Here is an 18,558-nt window from a genome sequence, read left to right on the forward strand (position 1 = left end):
CAGTGTAAAAATTAATGAGTAGCGAAACTTTTTCTAGCTTTCTAATTTTTCAAGAGGGGACATTGCTTCAGCTACAAAGCATTCCCAATGGAAATTTTGAAAGACCTTGATTTAGGCAAATTCTTTGTCAATAATTTCAGATAGAAAGTTAAAAAAATGTTAGCTTGTAAGAAGAGTTAGTTTTTATATTAGAAATCATAAGCATCTCTAAAGAACAGAGGTCATATGGGTTAGATTATCTTGGTATAACAGAATAAATTGTATATAATTTCCAAAGTTATGAGAAAAACATATGTTTCACAATTCCTGAAAGAGGAACAAATCAAAATGGAGAGTAAATAATTTGCTAATTGTTGTAAATCAGGGAGCAAACAGGTTTTTTTTTCTCTTCCTTGAGAGAAGGGTTCTGTTAGTGGGTCCTGGGTTACTCTGCCATAGTCAAGTAGCTCGAAGAATATCCCTCATAGCTGCAGAATGAACACTGTGATGCTGTTCATACTTGTTGCTTTCTGTGATGCTGAAGAAAACATTTCAAGAGCGTAGTTTTGTGAACGCCTGTCCGTCTACCAGTGGGAGAATTCTTTCAGGTCTCAAAGGAGGATTTTTTAAATTATCTTTGACTAGTATTATTTAAGGTCAGCTCTGAAAACTGTGTTGACACCGCATCAACACATCAGATTTTAGGTTTCCAAGGTTTTTTCCCCTTGATTGTAAAAATCAATAATGTCTAAAGTTAGTGTTGTTTTCTCTAGGAATCTTTAAAAATCCGTGTCCTGGTTTATATAGGAAATAAGATCTAATTTGCAAATGCAATAAAACTGTTGGAATTGTAGGTGTTGAATTTGGTAGTCTATCACCTGTCAGCTTACAGAGGGAGGTGAAACTTCATTTTAACCCATTACATAAAGTATACAGCGACTGTATAATTTAGGTTGTAGTATGAAATATGTTGTTATGAATTACTGCCAAAGTTGCATACAGCCCCTTTATATCTTTAAAATATCATTGTACTTTTATAAATATGAAGGAGCATCATGTGGGGAAAAAAGTAATTTTGCTACTTTATGTGTTCAGCGTTCACATTTCCATTTTGTGTTCACATCTGCGTACCCAGCAAGACTCAAGAAATAGTTGCATCCATGTGTTTATCTTACTAGCACAGTTTCAACAAGTTTTCAGATGCCTTTCCAGTCCAGTCTTTTGCCATACCTTCACTTACTATTTGTTTAACCTATACCAAAAATTCAGTATTAATTTTCTCCTTTCTCCCTGAAAAGTATAGCTAGCTACAAGGAAAAAAAAAATCTCCCACTATCAAAACCTGTGCTATGCTCAAAGCTGTACAAATGCTTTAACTATTTTAGCTCTTTATGACAAACAAGAGAGAATGAAGTGACACAGCAATATATTTCCCTACTGAGAGAGGTGTATCCATTCTGAGTAGCCACTGGAGAGGTATCTTTTGCAAAACTAAACAAAACACAAAAATACATTATTGCACTTATATACAAATTTTTAATACAATAATCAAATTCAGTATTGCAGCATTCATGCTCCTTGCTGGGCTTTTTATGACTTCTTTTTACTCTGTAGTGTTCTTGTAGATGTGATTTTTGCAATGAAATCTTTCTCCAGCCCACTCAAGACAGATGATATTTGAGGTCAAGATTACATTTCTAAGTTTCTTTTTTGTTCTGGTGCAGAGAGGTTTGCCTGGAAGGACAAGAGGGCATTATTGATCTATTTGGTTATTCTTGCATCGTGTATTCTGATTGCTGTTCTTGTTTACTGGCAGAGAGAGAGACAGGGAAATGTATCAAGTATTGCTAAAAAACAAGGAATAAAGTTATGCAAGTCTGAGTGGCTGTTGCAAAAATTGGCATAAGAAAAAATGTATAAATCATAATGTAAGAAGTCTGTGGTGTGCTCAAGATACTCTTCATTACTACTAAATTATTTCAAGATTATTACTTCACGTGCAAGGTTTCTTTAATGCTAAAAGATTTCTTTCTAAAATCTATTAATGAAGAATGCTGCAAATGATTTAGTGTTGATGAGCTATATGGGCCAAAGTGTTAAAATCTTTGTTTTGTCAACCTCAATTTAAACAGCTTCAGTGGCAGGGAAGGTAGAGGGGAACAGAGAATTAAATCCAAGGTTTCTTAGGTTAAATTTGATTGAAGTTTTATTGAGGGTGAACAGGAGAAATTGATGAACACACTATGTGAAGGTAAACAGGAGAGAGACAGCAAAAGAGATCCATCTCTAGGTTATTTCGAACTGATGAAATCTCTTTGTAGGGTCAAAATCTGTCATAACCTCCTTTTTCTTGTATGCTTCAAAAATATTTGGGAAATTGCATGAAGAGGGAAAAAGTAATTCCAGAAAGATTTCCTGCTTTACAGGAAAGTAATCACCCCTCTGTTTCTGACAAAATCTTTGAAATTGAAAGTTATTATTGTATTCTAACGATGCATTCACACAGACTCTACTAACCAAAAGCTTTTTAAATGGGTAATTTTTGAACCTTAATTGCACATTTGTGATAATGGCTTACTGTCTTCCTTCTTTCCTGAAACCAATTTCTGCATAGAGAGTGGTTTTGTGATTTGTAAAATATGGATGATTTTAAAGAGTTTTATTCCAATGTTATGTGAAATTTAAATATTGAGACATACTGTGCTGACTCAAAGAGATTCTTCAGGAATGATGCTTTTACAAGAGTTACAGGTTCTGTATTTATTTATTTATTTATTTACAAAGTAGGGCTTGGTTTTTAAATTACCTTTTTTTTCTTCTTATTAAACATAGTATATATTGAATCCTACAAAGAATAGGGATTATTCTTCTTAGTGTTATTACTGCTCTACAAAAGCAGGTAGAGATAACACTCTTCTGAAGAGTTTTTTGTATAAAGTCAGCTTATAGTTACGGAAAACAGGACCATATAATGCAAGTTCCTAAATAGTTAGCGTGTTTTCAGTAATTAGTTTTTGTTGGTTTGGGGTGTTTTATTTGGAGCAGAAGTAGAGTGACAAAGAGTGGAAGGATTTGGGAAGATGAGGACAAAGGTATAAAATGGGAGTGAAGGAGGGGAAAAAAACCATCTTGCCTTCTAAGCTAAAGTCAAGAGGTAGGTGGCTTTTGGTTTTGTAGGATCAAAAGACTTACTGATGGGAAGGATAATGTAGCATTTGTGAGACTTGCATGGTAACTGTTTTTCATTATTTTCCGTAGTGGAAAGCACTCATTTTGTTATATAATGTTGTGAAGACTAACTGCTTTTTCTGAGCTGGAATGGGGCCTGAGCAGCTCATGTCAGGAAAATCAGCATTTATTTTGTACTTAGAACTAAATAATATCTTGGAAAAATTAAGCATAGCATTTTAGTAACATTTAAAGTATCTTCTTTTGTGTTTCTACTGAGAGAAAGTTATACAAATAAAACATGCAAAGCAGTTTCCTTCTAGGTGGGACACTACAGCTGGCTGCTTATAAACACTTTTTTTTTTAAGGGTAGTTACACTGAATTCATAATTGCTGGAGGAAAAAAAATCCTGAAATTCATTTCCATTAGCATGATTTTTCTTTTTTTATATAAGGCTCGATTGTGTCTGAACAATAAGCTATAAAATATTTTTAGCTGATTGAAGGATGTTTATTTGGAATATATTCTTATCACAAAACTTCTGGTTACATGTCTTCTGAGTTTTACAAATATTAATAAATAGGAGCTATGTATGAGAAGTAACATTTTCTAAGGAATGCTAGGCACTTTTGCAATTCTTTTGAGCAATCATGAAATTATCTTCTGAAGTTTCACTAGATGCAACTTTCTATTATTCCAGCTATGAAAAAGAAAAAATAGTCTACAGTAACCAACTATGTGTTAGCAATCTGTTAATGGCAATAAACGCTGTAATTTTTGTTGTAGTTTTAGAAGTTGAATGTAGAAGTTTCAGTTTCTATTTATGTGATTTTAAAACCTACCATCATCATCTTGTGTTCAATTCCTCAAGCTGATTCTGTAAAAGTTACCCTTCTAGCCTTACTTAATTTCTCACCATTTCTGTTTTGTAAAATTTACATTTTATTTTGGAGTCTGAATGATATGTTGGTTGTTTCTTAGCAGACAGGTCAGATCAGAGAGGTGAAAACAGGGAAAATGGTACAGTATTTGTTGTTCACCTGATCAAGTTAAAAATGACATTCTTCATTCCTTTCCCAAAAGGCACTGAGGCGTGAACTGAAGGACAAAGAACAAACAATTTTCAATGCTGTGGACCAGGCACGAGTTTTCCTTGCTGACCAACCGATCGAGGGGCCTGAGGAACCAAGAAGGAGCTTGCATTCGAAAACAGGTCAGAAAATACTCTCTTCCAGGAATGGTCAAAATGGACTTACATGTCTCTAGCACATATTTTATATTGCAAGTACTTGGTTAGACTTCAGAATTTTCCAAACCACATCTTGATTGCTTTTGTTTCAATTATTTAGCCTCAAAGTAATACTACTCTGTCTTGTAAATACTCACATTTTAATAGAAGTAAAAAAATCTTTATTTCTTTTTCCAGTTTTTTATTTGAAACACTGAAGTCATCAATTCTGTTTTTTTTTTTTTTTCTTTTTTCTTAACATGATAACACATACACCTTAAATGTAGTTAGAACAGTTGTTCAAGGGTGCACGCCCACATGTATATATATGTATGTTGATATTGCATAGTTTTACTCTACAAATAGAAATAAACGTATTTGATGGTATATCGCATTAGAAGTAAAAGGAATTTACTTTAGGAAGGCAGTCATTGTAGAATCTAAAAGATTTGAATGTTAGATGAATTATTACTAAGGAATGTTTACAAATATATAAAGGGTGAGTGTCACGAGGGTGGAGCCAGGCTCTTCTTGGTGACAACCAATGATAGGACAAGGGATAATGGGTACAAACTGGAACACAAGAGGTTCCACTTAAATTTGGGAAGAAACCTCTTCTCAGTGAGGGTGACAGAGCACTGGAACAGGCTGCCCAGGGAGGGTGTGGAGTCTCCTTCTCTGGAGATGTTCAAAACCCACCTGGACACATTCCTGTGTAACCTCATCTAAGTGTTCCTGCTCCAGCAGGGGGATTGGAGTAGATGATCTTTTGAGGTCCCTTCCAATCCATAACATTCTGTGATTCTGTGAATAAACCACCACTATCCTAGAAATAATATTTGCATAGTATTTGTTGAGATATGTCTCTATATCAGAGACCACCAAGGAGCCAATAAATTTCCTCCACCCGTCATAACCACAAAACAGAAAAATATCTGAAATATCTGTGTAATTACATCCTAGAATTATGTTTCTGATATAAGCTAGAACATTATTAAATGTTTTCATTAAATAAGATTTTTTCTTGGAAAAGGTAGTAATCTACGTTTCTAGAAATATTAGTTGCTGTAAGATGTGAATAATTTACTCTTCTATATAATTTAGAAAATTGCAACATAGCTGCCTGTATTGGAAGTTATTTTTTTCTTCCCGCATCTTCCTACACATCTCCATAGCAAACTTTTAAAGTTATTTCAATGGAAACAACTAATCTTTCCTACATCCATAGTTTGTGTTATTTCTGTGCAAATTTTTGTGTGGTTTCATATTCCATAATGCAATTTTGTGATAAAGCTTGAATAGCTGGTGATTGAAGCCAGTGAAACATTTTCCCTGTGATTATATCTGGTACTTAGCTGCTGTAAAGTATCTTAATACTTCCTTTTTGAACTCCTGACACCCAAAAACATTCTGTTTGTCTTTACTCTCAAACTTATTTGATATATTTGATGTTTTAGTTGGTCTAAATCACAAACAACTTTGCAGTTGAAAAATAAGGAATGCTCTCTCTATTTTTGCTCATTCTTTCACCCAAAAGTCTGAAGTCACAAACTCTGCTCTCAAAAGTCATAGAACCACCCGGCACAAATGATGCCCATCCATTAAAATGTTCATTTTCTAGCAGGGGTTGATGTCAGTGATCTAGTCACTATTTACTGAAAGTGCAAGAACAAACTTCAGATGATGAGCTGCATCATAAATTCTTGTTATGCAATTTGTTGTTGTTTATTATTATTACTATGTTGTTCTATACAGGTGGCACTGATAACAGAATAGCAGGGAATTTGATGACCCTGGTAAAAACAGCATAACAGTGATGGCCAAGCAGATGGTCTGCAAGTGATGTGTGTCTCTTGTCTAGTCGTATCTGAAAACTGATCAAATGTGCTCAGATTGGGAAGTTTTATAGATATGCATTAAGTTACTTTCCTCTTCCTTCTTCACACTTGCTAGTGCTGTAGACTTTCTTGTTTTGAGCATGTGGTGGGTTACTCTTGGCTACCAGCCAAACTCTCTCCCATCTGCCCACTCATGTCCTCCACCTCAGTGGGATGGAGGCAAAAAAATAGGAAGAACAGGAATGACAAAGCTCGCTGGTCAAGATGGGGACATATGCAGATCCCTTACAAACTACTGTTATGGGCCAAATGGATTTAGCTTAGGGAAAATAAACTATTTATTGCCATTTAAAATAATTATTTACTTACTGATTCCTTAGTGCCAAACAAAAAGACAAACCTTAAAACCACAACTTACCTCTCCCCTTTCCCAGGCTCGACTTGACTCCTTCATTCTTGTCTTCTTCTCTCTGATTAGCCATTTTCATTGAGGGCTGTGAGTGTGGGCTTATGGTTGTCTCTAAAATGTTTATTGTTTTTAGTTTCTGTCAGCCTCTCCGTCATTGGTATTCTTTGCAGTAGGTTAAAGTTAACTTGTAGGTGAAGTACACTTCATGTTACTAGTGGAGTAGAAGTGTGATTTTGGATTGTAAACTGTCTTTAAAAATATTGATGTGCAGTACACAGCACTGTACAGTCATAGTTTGAATATATTTTTGGCTGCAGCTATAATACAAATAGCAATTTTTTTTCTTTTAAAATCATAATTAATTGGAAAATGACTGTTTCTTGGGGTTAGTGCTTCCCTTGTGTGATGGCAGAGGTGTTTAGAGGGGAGGGTGAGCTAAACCGTAGAGGATGCAGGTTGTAAAATCACTTTCTATTTTCTTCAACCTCTCAATCCACCTCTCTCTCCCTTTTTTTTATTTTCTCTCTCCACCTAGATGTTTTGATTCCAGGGAGGACATTGTTGCAAAGACAAGGAATGAAATGAGAGAGATTTAGGAGAAAACCGATATTAATCAGTTTTGAACTGTGCATATGCAGGTTCATTGTTCTATCCAAAGAGAATATTTGTTATAGGATGCCTTATGATGAGCCGTTATTGTCTATAATGTTCTTGTTAATTTCAAATATATCATAAGAATGAAAAGCCAAGTTATGAGCAAGCCTTGTTTTGGTTTCATCTTTCCCATGTTGACCTTATTTTTCCTGTGTTGTTCTTCTTCTGCTATATGATGTAGTAACTGGCACATTTAAACACAGTTCTTCAGCTTTCAGAAAACTTCCTTCTAAGTTAATTTTATCTCCCATCTGTCTTTTTTCCTGATTTTGTTTTGCTATATTTTTCTAGGGAGGCCCCATCACAAGAAAATAAGCTTCATGTTCTTTTTGCCTTTGAGCTGCTTCAGCATCTGAGTGGGACTGACTGATAAACCAGCAGGCCAGCTCCAGAATTTGATAGATGGACAGTATAAGGAAATTGGAAATGCTCACATTTTTAGCTGCTTTGTCACTTGTCTGCAGTCCAGGAGAAAACTTAGATCTAAAATATTAATTATAGTTCTCCATGGCATAATTACAGTAGACTTCTTAGATCCTGGTACTGTTAGTAAGGTTGCAGGCCAATGGGAAACATAAAGAAAGGCAAAAATAACATTTTCTGTCCCCAGAATTTTTGAATTGATGATATGACTTTGCTGAAATTGTGTCCTTAAAATTCCACTGATGGAGTGGAGATAATTTTTTTTTAGAAAATAACATAAAGGTACATCCTAGCAGATTTCCACAGGTCACTACAGTGATTCTGACTGCAATAGTGAATGTTTCCAGGAGTCTGCAGTATTGTCAAACAGTAGCTTCTAGTTTTGTTACACAATCAGATTGCTAACTTTGACAGCTGTTACTTGGTAGCTGAGGTTGTTGTGATAAAGACATCATTTTAAATTAAGTATTTACCATCTGTTATCTCTTTCTAAATGAAAGTGTAGAAACCCCCCTAAATCACATCTGTCTAATAAGAGAAATATATTAATAGGTATCAGTTAATTACATGCATATATATGTAAACTTGTAGACCTGCAATGTAGACCTGTTTAAGACATAAATAAAAGTCAAACTTCTTTGCTTCCTACCGCTGAACACATTCAAATACATTCTCTGACGTAATTTTTCCTCTTAGCAAGGAAGATCTGACTGGAAATAGGCAATTTACTGTTTTCTAAAGTATACAACAGGCAGCATTTCTCTTCCCAACCACTGTGCCCATCCACTAGCTATCACACACCACTGGAAATAGTTTTTCATTCTCTGCTTTGCAGCTGGGCTGACTATGAAGTCTTGAGTGTGAAAATTAGGAGTGCTTAGGAGAATGAAGAGAATACAGCCCACTGGAGGTCAGTGGAATCATGCTCAGAAACTACTTAGACTATTTTGAACATGGCGGCTTCTGTTTTAGTTGGAGCTCATTCACTTGTGACATTTGAGAGTTTCATCAGAAGATTAGAGAAACATGCAGTTACTCATGAGAGAATCTCAAACTAAGTATCGCTTTCCTTTCCAAATAAATATCTTAGTCACCCTACAAGTTTTATTGCACCTAGGGAAAGCCTTGAAATTCTTCCTGGAGAGTCTACATGCTGCCTGCTTGGAGTCATATTAGTAACATTCAAGGAGGTTCTTTCTATTTGCTGAGTGGTGTGGAGTGCAAATTTAGAGGAGTTTTAAGCCTGAAATTTTAGCAGCTGAGTATTGGAAACAGGCTGGCAATGAGGCCATAGTGTTTAATTTATTTTTGTTTGTTTTGTTTTTTTCTTCCAACCATGAGGACCTCAGGATCCAAGCAGAGCTATATTCAGTCTTGACCTTGTATGCTATGTTATAGCCCAATTTTAGCTGAAATACAGGATGCTTCCCTGGTGGAAAACATGCTCTTAATGTTTAACTGTTGCCTTATTTTGAAGAGTCCAGAAACCAGTAAATCTTTGTCTGTAAGAGAATCCTTAGTTAGGCTACTAGCAATGTGGATGACTGGTGGATGTCAAAGGTTAGGACCTTGTTTGAAAGAAAATTCCTTTCTTACACTCTAGAGCAAACACAGCTCAACCTTTTAAATGAGCCTCAAGAAAGCAAACTGGAAATTGCAGACTATTAAACTGAAAGTGTATAGAGGAGAAAAGGGGCTGAAGAAACTTGCTTAGAAGGTTTCAAAAAGTTCAGAACATGGGTGTTTTAAAGTCCTGTGTTGTTACACGATGTCATCAAATCAGAGAGCCCTATCATTTGTGCTGCCTGACTTGTCTTTATTTTCCAGTTTTGTATTGCTTTAGAATAAAATAGATGCCTTTGTTTTGTTTTGAAATGCTGTTAGGGGATGTATATCTGTCTCCTGCAGCCTTGATGAGAAGCTACCTGCCATATATGCTGTGTCAGAAAAAAATCTTTATTGATCTTCAGAAGAAATAAAAGGCCTGTTAAAATCTGCAGTTGCAGTGCTTTGGAAAGAAATGCAGGATTAATTCCTTGCCTGCCTAGAGTAACTAAGATACAGTGGTGATAGCCTTTTCTTCATTAGCACTGTCACTTCAATGGGTATTGGAAGGAGACGTAGTTGCTTGATGATGCTATAACGGTACTGTTATATTTGGATTTTTCTGGTTTTGTGACAGGAGCAGAGTAAAACTGAATTCATACCTGTTTTTTTGTTTCTGGAGCAACAGAAACTTTAGGCTTCCACTGTGCAAAAGTATTATGAACTTGCTTTGGATTGTACCATTTATTACAAAATGGTGGCTTGTTTTTAGTGGGAACCATTATATCTGTTCTGATTATACTGACAAATTACACTGGTTATACTGGATAAATACATTGTTTTCTAGTTTTCTGGAGACAGATGTTATGGGATGATAACTTAATTATCTCTTTTAACTGGAAGGTATTTTTTCCTTGTTTTGTCCTCTGTGTCTTCCCTACCAGCACCTCCTGGGAAATACCAATAACCATTATTAAGGGATATGTATATTTGTTAGCATTGTTCTCATTTATCTTTATGTAGAGCCCATACTCCAGGGCCCTTTCCAGAAGGATTCATCATACATGAGGTTAACAGCTTTCATTTTCTCTGCTTACACAATCCTGTCTTCTGCAGACCAAAGGCGATTTGTCTTCTATTCGGCAGAAACTTTCCCTATTCTTTCATTATATAATTATATTTCTCTGGTCTGAAGAACTTTCAGTTTTGATAGAAGAAAGCCTAAATGGGCTGAGATGAAAATGCTTTTTCTTTGTTTTAGCTAAATATGGTATAGATATTTGATAAGAAGAAAATGGTGACATATTGGGTTATGATTACATGGTAGGGTGTTTGGAGTCTGACTAATTGCTACATTTCCACATTAACCAGTTACCACTTATTCTTTGAAATTCCTATTCCCGTCCCATGAGAACTAAGTTTTCTGTCCAGCTTGTTAGAAACCCACAGAATGCTTTTGCTGGAGTGATGCTAAAGACTTCATCAGGCAGTGATAGTATTGCTTTTGGTTCTGCTGCTTAGGAGTCTGACGTATGCCATTGTGTCTGTTCAAATGCTCTGAAAGTGTTCCTAATGATTGTGGTGCTCTGACACCCATTGATTTTTGCTGCAAAGATTGAATGAACCAAGGAAGAGACAACGTTTGAGAGGAAGGGGAGATGACGTCAGCTCCAATTCTAGTGTATTTTACTAAGCATATAGTGAAAGTGAAAGGAAATTAATGTAAATGTGCAAGATGGAAAGAGATCTCTAATTCAGGTCCACATGATGAGGATAAAGCAAAGTTGCTTAAAATCAAAATTGCTAGAGCCAGGAATACTTTGAGAGACCTAAACCAAGTTATTAAGCAAGAACAATTTTCTTCGCTGGTAGCTTTCCTGGGTAAGTATTCTCCATATACGTAAGAATGCAAAGAAGCTATATGCTGTGAAGTTTAGGTGTGAAAATTTTTCTTCCATTGCACTCTGCCTCTGCTAGAGACACAGAAAAGCCATTGGTGCTTTCATTGTTTTGTTAATGACAAAACTTGCTTATTAAAATCAAGTTTTTTCCACTGCAGCATCAGACTTTTTTTCCTTTCCTCCTTTTTCCTCCTTTTTCCTCCTTTTTCCTCCTTTTTCCTCCTTTTTCCTCCTTTTCCTCCTTTTTCCTCCTTTTTCCTCCTTTTTCCTCCTTTTTCCCCTCCTTTTTCCCCTCCTTTTCCCCCTCCTTTTCCCCCTCCTTTTCCCCCTCCTTTTCCCCCTCCTTTTCCCCCTCCTTTTCCCCCTCCTTTTCCCCCTCCTTTTCCCCCTCCTTTTCCCCCTCCTTTTCCCCCTCCTTTTCCCCCTCCTTTTCCCCCTCCTTTTCCCCCTCCTTTTCCCCCTCCTTTTCCCCCTCCTTTTCCCCCTCCTTTTCCCCCTCCTTTTCCCCCTCCTTTTCCCCCTCCTTTTCCCCCTCCTTTTCCCCCTCCTTTTCCCCCTCCTTTTCCCCCTCCTTTTCCCCCTCCTTTTCCCCCTCCTTTTCCCCCTCCTTTTCCCCCTCCTTTTCCCCCTCCTTTTCCCCCTCCTTTTCCCCCTCCTTTTCCCCCTCCTTTTCCCCCTCCTTTTCCCCCTCCTTTTCCCCCTCCTTTTCCCCCTCCTTTTCCCCCTCCTTTTCCCCCTCCTTTTCCCCCTCCTTTTCCCCCTCCTTTTCCCCCTCCTTTTCCCCCTCCTTTTCCCCCTCCTTTTCCCCCTCCTTTTCCCCCTCCTTTTCCCCCTCCTTTTCCCCCTCCTTTTCCCCCTCCTTTTCCCCCTCCTTTTCCCCCTCCTTTTCCCCCTCCTTTTCCCCCTCCTTTTCCCCCTCCTTTTCCCCCTCCTTTTCCCCCTCCTTTTCCCCCTCCTTTTCCCCCTCCTTTTCCCCCTCCTTTTCCCCCTCCTTTTCCCCCTCCTTTTCCCCCTCCTTTTCCCCCTCCTTTTCCCCCTCCTTTTCCCCCTCCTTTTCCCCCTCCTTTTCCCCCTCCTTTTCCCCCTCCTTTTCCCCCTCCTTTTCCCCCTCCTTTTCCCCCTCCTTTTCCCCCTCCTTTTCCCCCTCCTTTTCCCCCTCCTTTTCCCCCTCCTTTTCCCCCTCCTTTTCCCCCTCCTTTTCCCCCTCCTTTTCCCCCTCCTTTTCCCCCTCCTTTTCCCCCTCCTTTTCCCCCTCCTTTTCCCCCTCCTTTTCCCCCTCCTTTTCCCCCTCCTTTTCCCTCCTTCCCTCCTTCCCTCCTCATTTTTTTCCCCACTGCTCTTTCTCCCTGACTGCAAGGTCAGTTAATATCTTTCTTCTCTGGTAAACAGATGGTCTGGTGAACATAGACTTTTCTCACTTTCTGAGCAGCTGCTGACTGTGTAGCATTTTTTCACAGCTAAAAGGAATTCTGTCTTTCAGAGTGTCTAACAACAAACTGGTGATAGGAATTCCAAACTCAGAGAAGAAAATTCTCACTAAGACTTTCTTTTTTGAGGTTTACAATTCTATGCTATGCAACCAGTATCTTGGAGAATGTATTATCTGCTTGAAAAAAGTAATGTGTTGGTCATTAATAAGTTAGGTAAACATGAAGTTATACAAGATGTATCTTCTCTTAAATTAATAGATGCTGAATGGCTTTCTAGCTCATAAAAATGTGTGTTTTGCTTTCTTTCCCTAGTTAATCTCTATTTAGGGCAAGTTTACAAGCCCTTCCAAGGCTTCTATAAAATAAAGAAGTCTTGCATTGAATTAATAGTTGTCAAATAAACTATGTGGCAGATACACCTGCACAATGACATTTATTTGACAAACAGTCTTAAAAGTTGTTTTGATTTTCAGTTATGTTGGGATACTTGTATCACTCCAGTCAATCTGAATTTTTTTCCCCTCCCAAAGTATGCAACTAGTCTGTCATGTGTAATGATGCCTTGGTTTAGCTGGACAAGTCAGGCTGTTGTTCTCTTCTGTTCCCATTTATTGCTACAGCCACTTTTTTCCATATTGATTCTACTGGAGTGAGACACACTCATCAAATCCATTGTGTCACTACAGTTATAGACAACCAAGATTTTCAGCATGTTCCTTGTCAAGTGACTCAGCATTTTAAATGATTTACCAGTAATCTAGTTTAGAACTGTCAAGCCCTTCCAACTTTCTACTCTTTTTTGCAGAATTGGTAGGGTTTGGCTCTGATAACAGGTAAAGGATGATGCAAGCCCATGATGTTGGAGAAAAATAGCAGATTGCAGCTTTGCATATATATAACTTAGTCCAAGTTCTTGGTATAATGTCCCCTATATTTACATGTTCAAGATGCCAACGAAAGAGACTTTCTCCACTGGGTCTGCAATTTTCTTTCCCCTTTAAGTGAAGTTCCATGTTCCTTTTCCTTGTGTAAATTGTTATAAATCCAGGTGCTCCCTTAATCATAATTTGAAGTCCTGCAGCTTTTATTCCTAAGGCTTGGTAGCCCTCAACCTACAGTTGTATCAAAGTCTCTGAAGTGTATCCTGTGATACTAAACTCTGCCACCAGGTGCAGCTTTCCTGCATGCTGCAATTCAGCTTGCCCTTTTGTCACTGGACTGTAGTGGATTCTCATTCATTCACTGATGGTATATTATCATTCTTAATGGTGAATAATTCCAAAATTACTCTCATTGACAACTTCTTTGATATCTTTATGTAAGCAATTTGTAGCTGGTTTTTTTTGTTTAAAAAAATATTTTTTATCTGAAAGAGTTGGTGGTTTTTTTTGGTTTGTTTCTTTTGGGTTTCTTTCTGTTTGTTGCTTTGTTTTTGTTTTTGTTTTTTTTTTGCTTAGATCTTGAGCTTTATTGCTTTTCCTTTTTCTAAAATCTGTTGGAAAGCTTGGGGTAGAGATCATCCCAGAACTGTGGTGTCCTATGATGTTGTTTATTCTACTGTGAGTTGCTGGAATTCCAGAGAAAAGGTGCAATTTATCACAGCCTATCTTTGGTCTTCATCTTTATTCTGGTCTGTCAGTATTGCAAATTGTGGGTTACTGCCACATCTCTATATCCCAGAGCTTCATACATAATTTATATCCCTTCACATTGCAGGTTTTTGTCACACCCGTTCCTTTCCAAATTCCTCTTCTCAAATACCCTCTTGCTGTTGTGGAGCTCCTAAGCCTGGCCAGCTTCTGCCTTTGCAGGCAGAGTGCACAGGAGTGGTGCTCTTGTGTGACAGCTTATGACACCCAGCAAGTCACTCAAATATTTTGCCAAGCTCAAAATTTCTTTTGTGTCCCTCAGCTCTGCTCTTTCTTCAAATGGGTCTCTGTTTTTTAGAAGAGCTTTTCTAATTCTAGAAGTTAAACATGCTACTCTGCAACCTGCAGCCTAGGTATTTCTCTCCCTTTGATGTTGGCTCTTGATTGTCCTTGTCTCCTATTCTCATCTGGTTGCTAGTGGTGATACTTTTTTCTCCTCATTGCTCCTTTGCAAGTTGCTTTGTGCTTTTGGGCAACATTTGGTCATTTGGCAACATCCTCTACCCCTGCACCACCAAGTAAAATGCAAAACTTGTGCATTGAGGGTTGGTGTGTGTGTGTTTGTTTGTTTCTCAGATGGACCCTGGATTGTGTTGCTGAATACTTTTCTAATATTTGTAGTCTAGCATGTATCAAGACTGATAAGACCTAGCAAGATTTGAAAAAACTTAAAATAAATATTTGTAATTGGTTGGCAGAAACTCTGTTTTTAACCCAAACAACTTCCTGTTACTTTTACATCTGGGAAAAAATGTGCCTGCTTTTCTTATCTACAAATGAAATATATGTTTATGATTTATTTTTTATTAATTATTTGCAGTGTGCTTTTCTGTATTGGGTGCTATGGAACAATAGCTACATCACCAGAGGCATAGCAAGAGAACTTTTCCAACAACAACTGTGCATTTATTTCAACATCCACTGAGCCTCAGAAAAGCAAAAAGCTTCCTCCTCCCCCATTTTTTTTGTGTGTTCCCCCCTCACCTTCCTTCCCTAAGTGAGCAACTCCCAGCTTAGTCAGTTGTAATGTTTCGTTTTAGCTTCTGACTGTCTCCATCTGGTTCAGTCTCACCAAGCTACATAGAACCAATTTTGAAGATACAGTGATTTCAAATTGAGTCCATCTTTTTGAAATACCCTGTATTATTGTTCATTATTGATCTGCAGTTCTTGCACGAGAACACTGCAAGATATGAACATGACTTTCATCAAGACAGTATGTAGACCTCTTGACTGGATTGCAGAAATTCTTTCTACATGAAATGTTCCTCAGGTTCCCTACTGCAGTTTCCATGAAGAATGATCCTTTCTTTCCTCCCCCCGTGCCTCCAAAAATGAATCATCCATAAGCTGCATTTACTTTGCCCATATCATAATACATGGAAGTCAAGAATAGTTTTCTGGCTTTTCATCAAGCTGTATTTTGTCATCAGGACTGATTAAGGTTTATTTCAGTTATGGCAAGGTGGACTTTCTTCAACCTTGTACCTACTGAAATAAATTATCACTTGACTGTGGACTAGCAGGATGACCATGAGCCAGCACTGTGCCCTTGTGGCCAGGAAGGCCAATGGCATCCTGGGGTGTATTAGAAGGGGGGTGGTTAGTAGGTTGAGAGAGGTTCTTCTTCCCCTCTACTCTGCCCTGGTGAGACTGCACCTAGAATATTGTGTCCAGTGCTGGGCCCCTCAGTTCAAGAAGGACAGGGAACTGCTGGAGAGAGTCTAGTGCAGGGCGACAAAGATGATTAAGGGAGTGGAGCATCTCCCTTATGAGGAAAGGCTGAGGGAGCTGGGTCTCTTTAGCTTAGAGAAGAGGAGACTGAGGGGTGACCTTATTAATGTTTACAGATATATAAAGGGTGAGTGTCATGAGGATGGAGCCAGGCTCTTCTTGGTGACAACCAACAGTAGGAAAAGGGGTAATTGGTTCAAACTGGAACACAAGAGGTTCCACTTAAATTTGAGAAGAAACTTCTTCTCAGTGAGGGTAACAGAACACTGGAACAGGCTGCCCAGGGGTGTTGTGGAGTCTCCTACTCTGGAGACATTCAAAACACTCCTGGACACATTCCTGTGTAACCTCATCTAAGTGTTCCTGCTCCAGCAGGGGGATTGGGCTAGATGATCTTTGGAGGTCTCTTCCAATCCCTAACATTCTGTGATTCTGTGACTTACTGATTGTCTTGAGTGTGCATGTCAGGAGCACCACCTGTTTAACTAGACATGAATAAGAGAAAAAATAAACAGTGTAACTGTTATTTCCCTCTGCAGAATTGACCCCTGAGGAGAAAGCCATGAGGATTGCCAAAGCTATGCGTAAGCAGTCATCAGAGGTAAAAGAGAAATGGGAGAACCTAAATGCCAGTGCCAGTATCTGGCAGAAGCAAGTGGACAAAGCATTAGAAAAACTGAAAGACTTGCAGTGTGCCATGGATGACCTTGATGCTGACTTGAAGGAGGCTGAGAATGTGAGGAATAGCTGGAAACCTGTGGGAGACTTGCTCATAGATTCATTACCGGATCACATTGAGAAAACTACAGTAAGTGTGGAACTCCTGGGAAATATTTAGCCTGAGATTCAGGCACCTCCATTCTACTACCTCTAATCACATGAGATATTAATATATATGTACATTGTATACTTAAATTCTCATGTACAGTTTACAGTGCCCTTGAAAGTCTAGATCCAAGGTCTCAAAGTTCAGAACTATGCTACATTTGCTGTGTCAACTGTGATTGCATAAGCACATGTGATCAGCAAGATCCTGATATGTATGGAACATAACATTCATTAAATGAAAAAAAATCTGTCCTGGGGTTTAAATATTCCCCTGCTAGAAATACTGTCTAACCCATAGTTAGTGCATGGGTGTGTTTGGAGCTTTGTCCAGGCACTGGAGTATGAGTGAACTGAGTCAGCCATCATCCTGGCAGTTGAGAGTAGGCTCCCCTCCTTTTGGTAGTGGTGAGCTGTCAGATGTGTTTGACCATCATGTATAACTTTCTTCTCAGAAAAATATTTTTAGCTCTTTCAGTCATGCATAAGTATATACATAGTTTTAATTTATGTTCCTTAACTTTCACAAACTTCACACATATATTGTTTATTTAAGCTGATATGAGTGAAAATTTGTATTAACTTTTAATTTAGCCTGGTTTCTCTTTACGATTATTTTGAAGAGAACACATGCTACTGTACAGTGTTCTCATGACCATATCAGTTCTTGCAGGTGGGGTTCCAGGCCAGCCATGCAGGGCTCAGTACCCCAAGGCATGGTTGCTCACGATGGGTAGTAGTTGTCTCCTGCTTAGCTACATTGGTTGTGTAGGGGCCCAGTAATGCAGAATTCCCCAAAGAAGGAATTACCTTCTGATAACTAACATTGTCCAAGGAAGTTGACTGGAGACAGCACAATGCCTGGGGGAGTGCCTGAATGTTGGGGATTCCAGGAGAACACGTGGCTATGCAAATGTACGTAGAGGAAATTGTTGTTTCAGGCAAATTTGGCAGTTATCACCAAGCTTCTGTTTCACACACACAACTTTTCAGTTTTTAAGCTCAAGAATTAATATGGCAAAACATTAGGGGATCCTGGGATCATGTACCTGACCATCCATGTCTTCAGCATGGGTTGCTGGTGTTAGAAAAATGAAGGACCACAGGCTGCAACCAGTTTCCTCAAATAGTCTATGTATACGGAGCCTGTGAGCTCATATGTAATTAACACAGGGCTGCCTTATTTCACATGTATCAATGTAAGCATCCTCATTGTCCAAATTTTGTTTTTACTTGCATGTTTAACGGAAACAAAATCTTCAAAAACAAAAGCATCAAAGCTGATTTATATCCAGACTGCTATTGATAGGAGAACAGTAATGCATCTATTCCTCCCTCTCTTACATTTTAATATAGATTCTAAAGCAAGCACTAAGTTGTTGGTGCTGAATAACTCTCTTCTCATGTTTAGAAACTATCTGTCAGATCTTGATGACTTTTTCTGTAAAGAAAAGTAAAGCAAAGTCTTTTAGGTTTTCATGGCTATGGAAAAAATTATACATCTGTTGATGTACTAGGGGCCAAATGCTTCATTCTTGCCAGTAGGTGCCTTCTGTTTCTGGGCCTGATGGTAGAGGTTTTGAAGGGAGGTAAGTAATTGAAATGTCCAAAGAAAATATTTTTTTTTCGGCTTGTTTCGTCATGTTTAATCAAGCCATTTATAGGACTGAACAATTAACTGCTCACAGCAAGAAAGACATTAGATGCATCTTTTCAGCTGTAACTAAAACTTGTAACCATTTCGTCTTAATACCGTATTAAGTTCCGTTTGATT

General features: G+C 38.2%; 1 protein-coding gene across 7 annotated transcripts in view; it reads left to right on the forward strand.

The window, feature by feature from the left end:
• UTRN (utrophin) overlaps positions 1-18,558 on the forward strand; it is a 369,822-nt gene that overhangs the window by 274,604 nt on the left and 76,660 nt on the right. For 6 of the 7 annotated variants that reach the window (XM_082049170.1, XM_082049169.1, XM_082049171.1 and 3 more), the window contains 2 exons: positions 4,232-4,361; positions 16,499-16,767. In XM_082049170.1, the coding sequence (XP_081905296.1) occupies positions 4,232-4,361; positions 16,499-16,767 (399 nt within the window). Of the gene's footprint in view, positions 1-4,231; positions 4,362-10,985; positions 11,127-16,498; positions 16,768-18,558 lie in introns of those variants that run through there. The other variant, XM_082049175.1, reaches the window with a different exon arrangement.

The sequence above is a fragment of the Streptopelia decaocto genome, assembly GCF_964273445.1.
Source record: "Streptopelia decaocto genome assembly, chromosome: 3".
In the NCBI taxonomy this organism is placed as follows: domain Eukaryota; kingdom Metazoa; phylum Chordata; class Aves; order Columbiformes; family Columbidae; genus Streptopelia; species Streptopelia decaocto.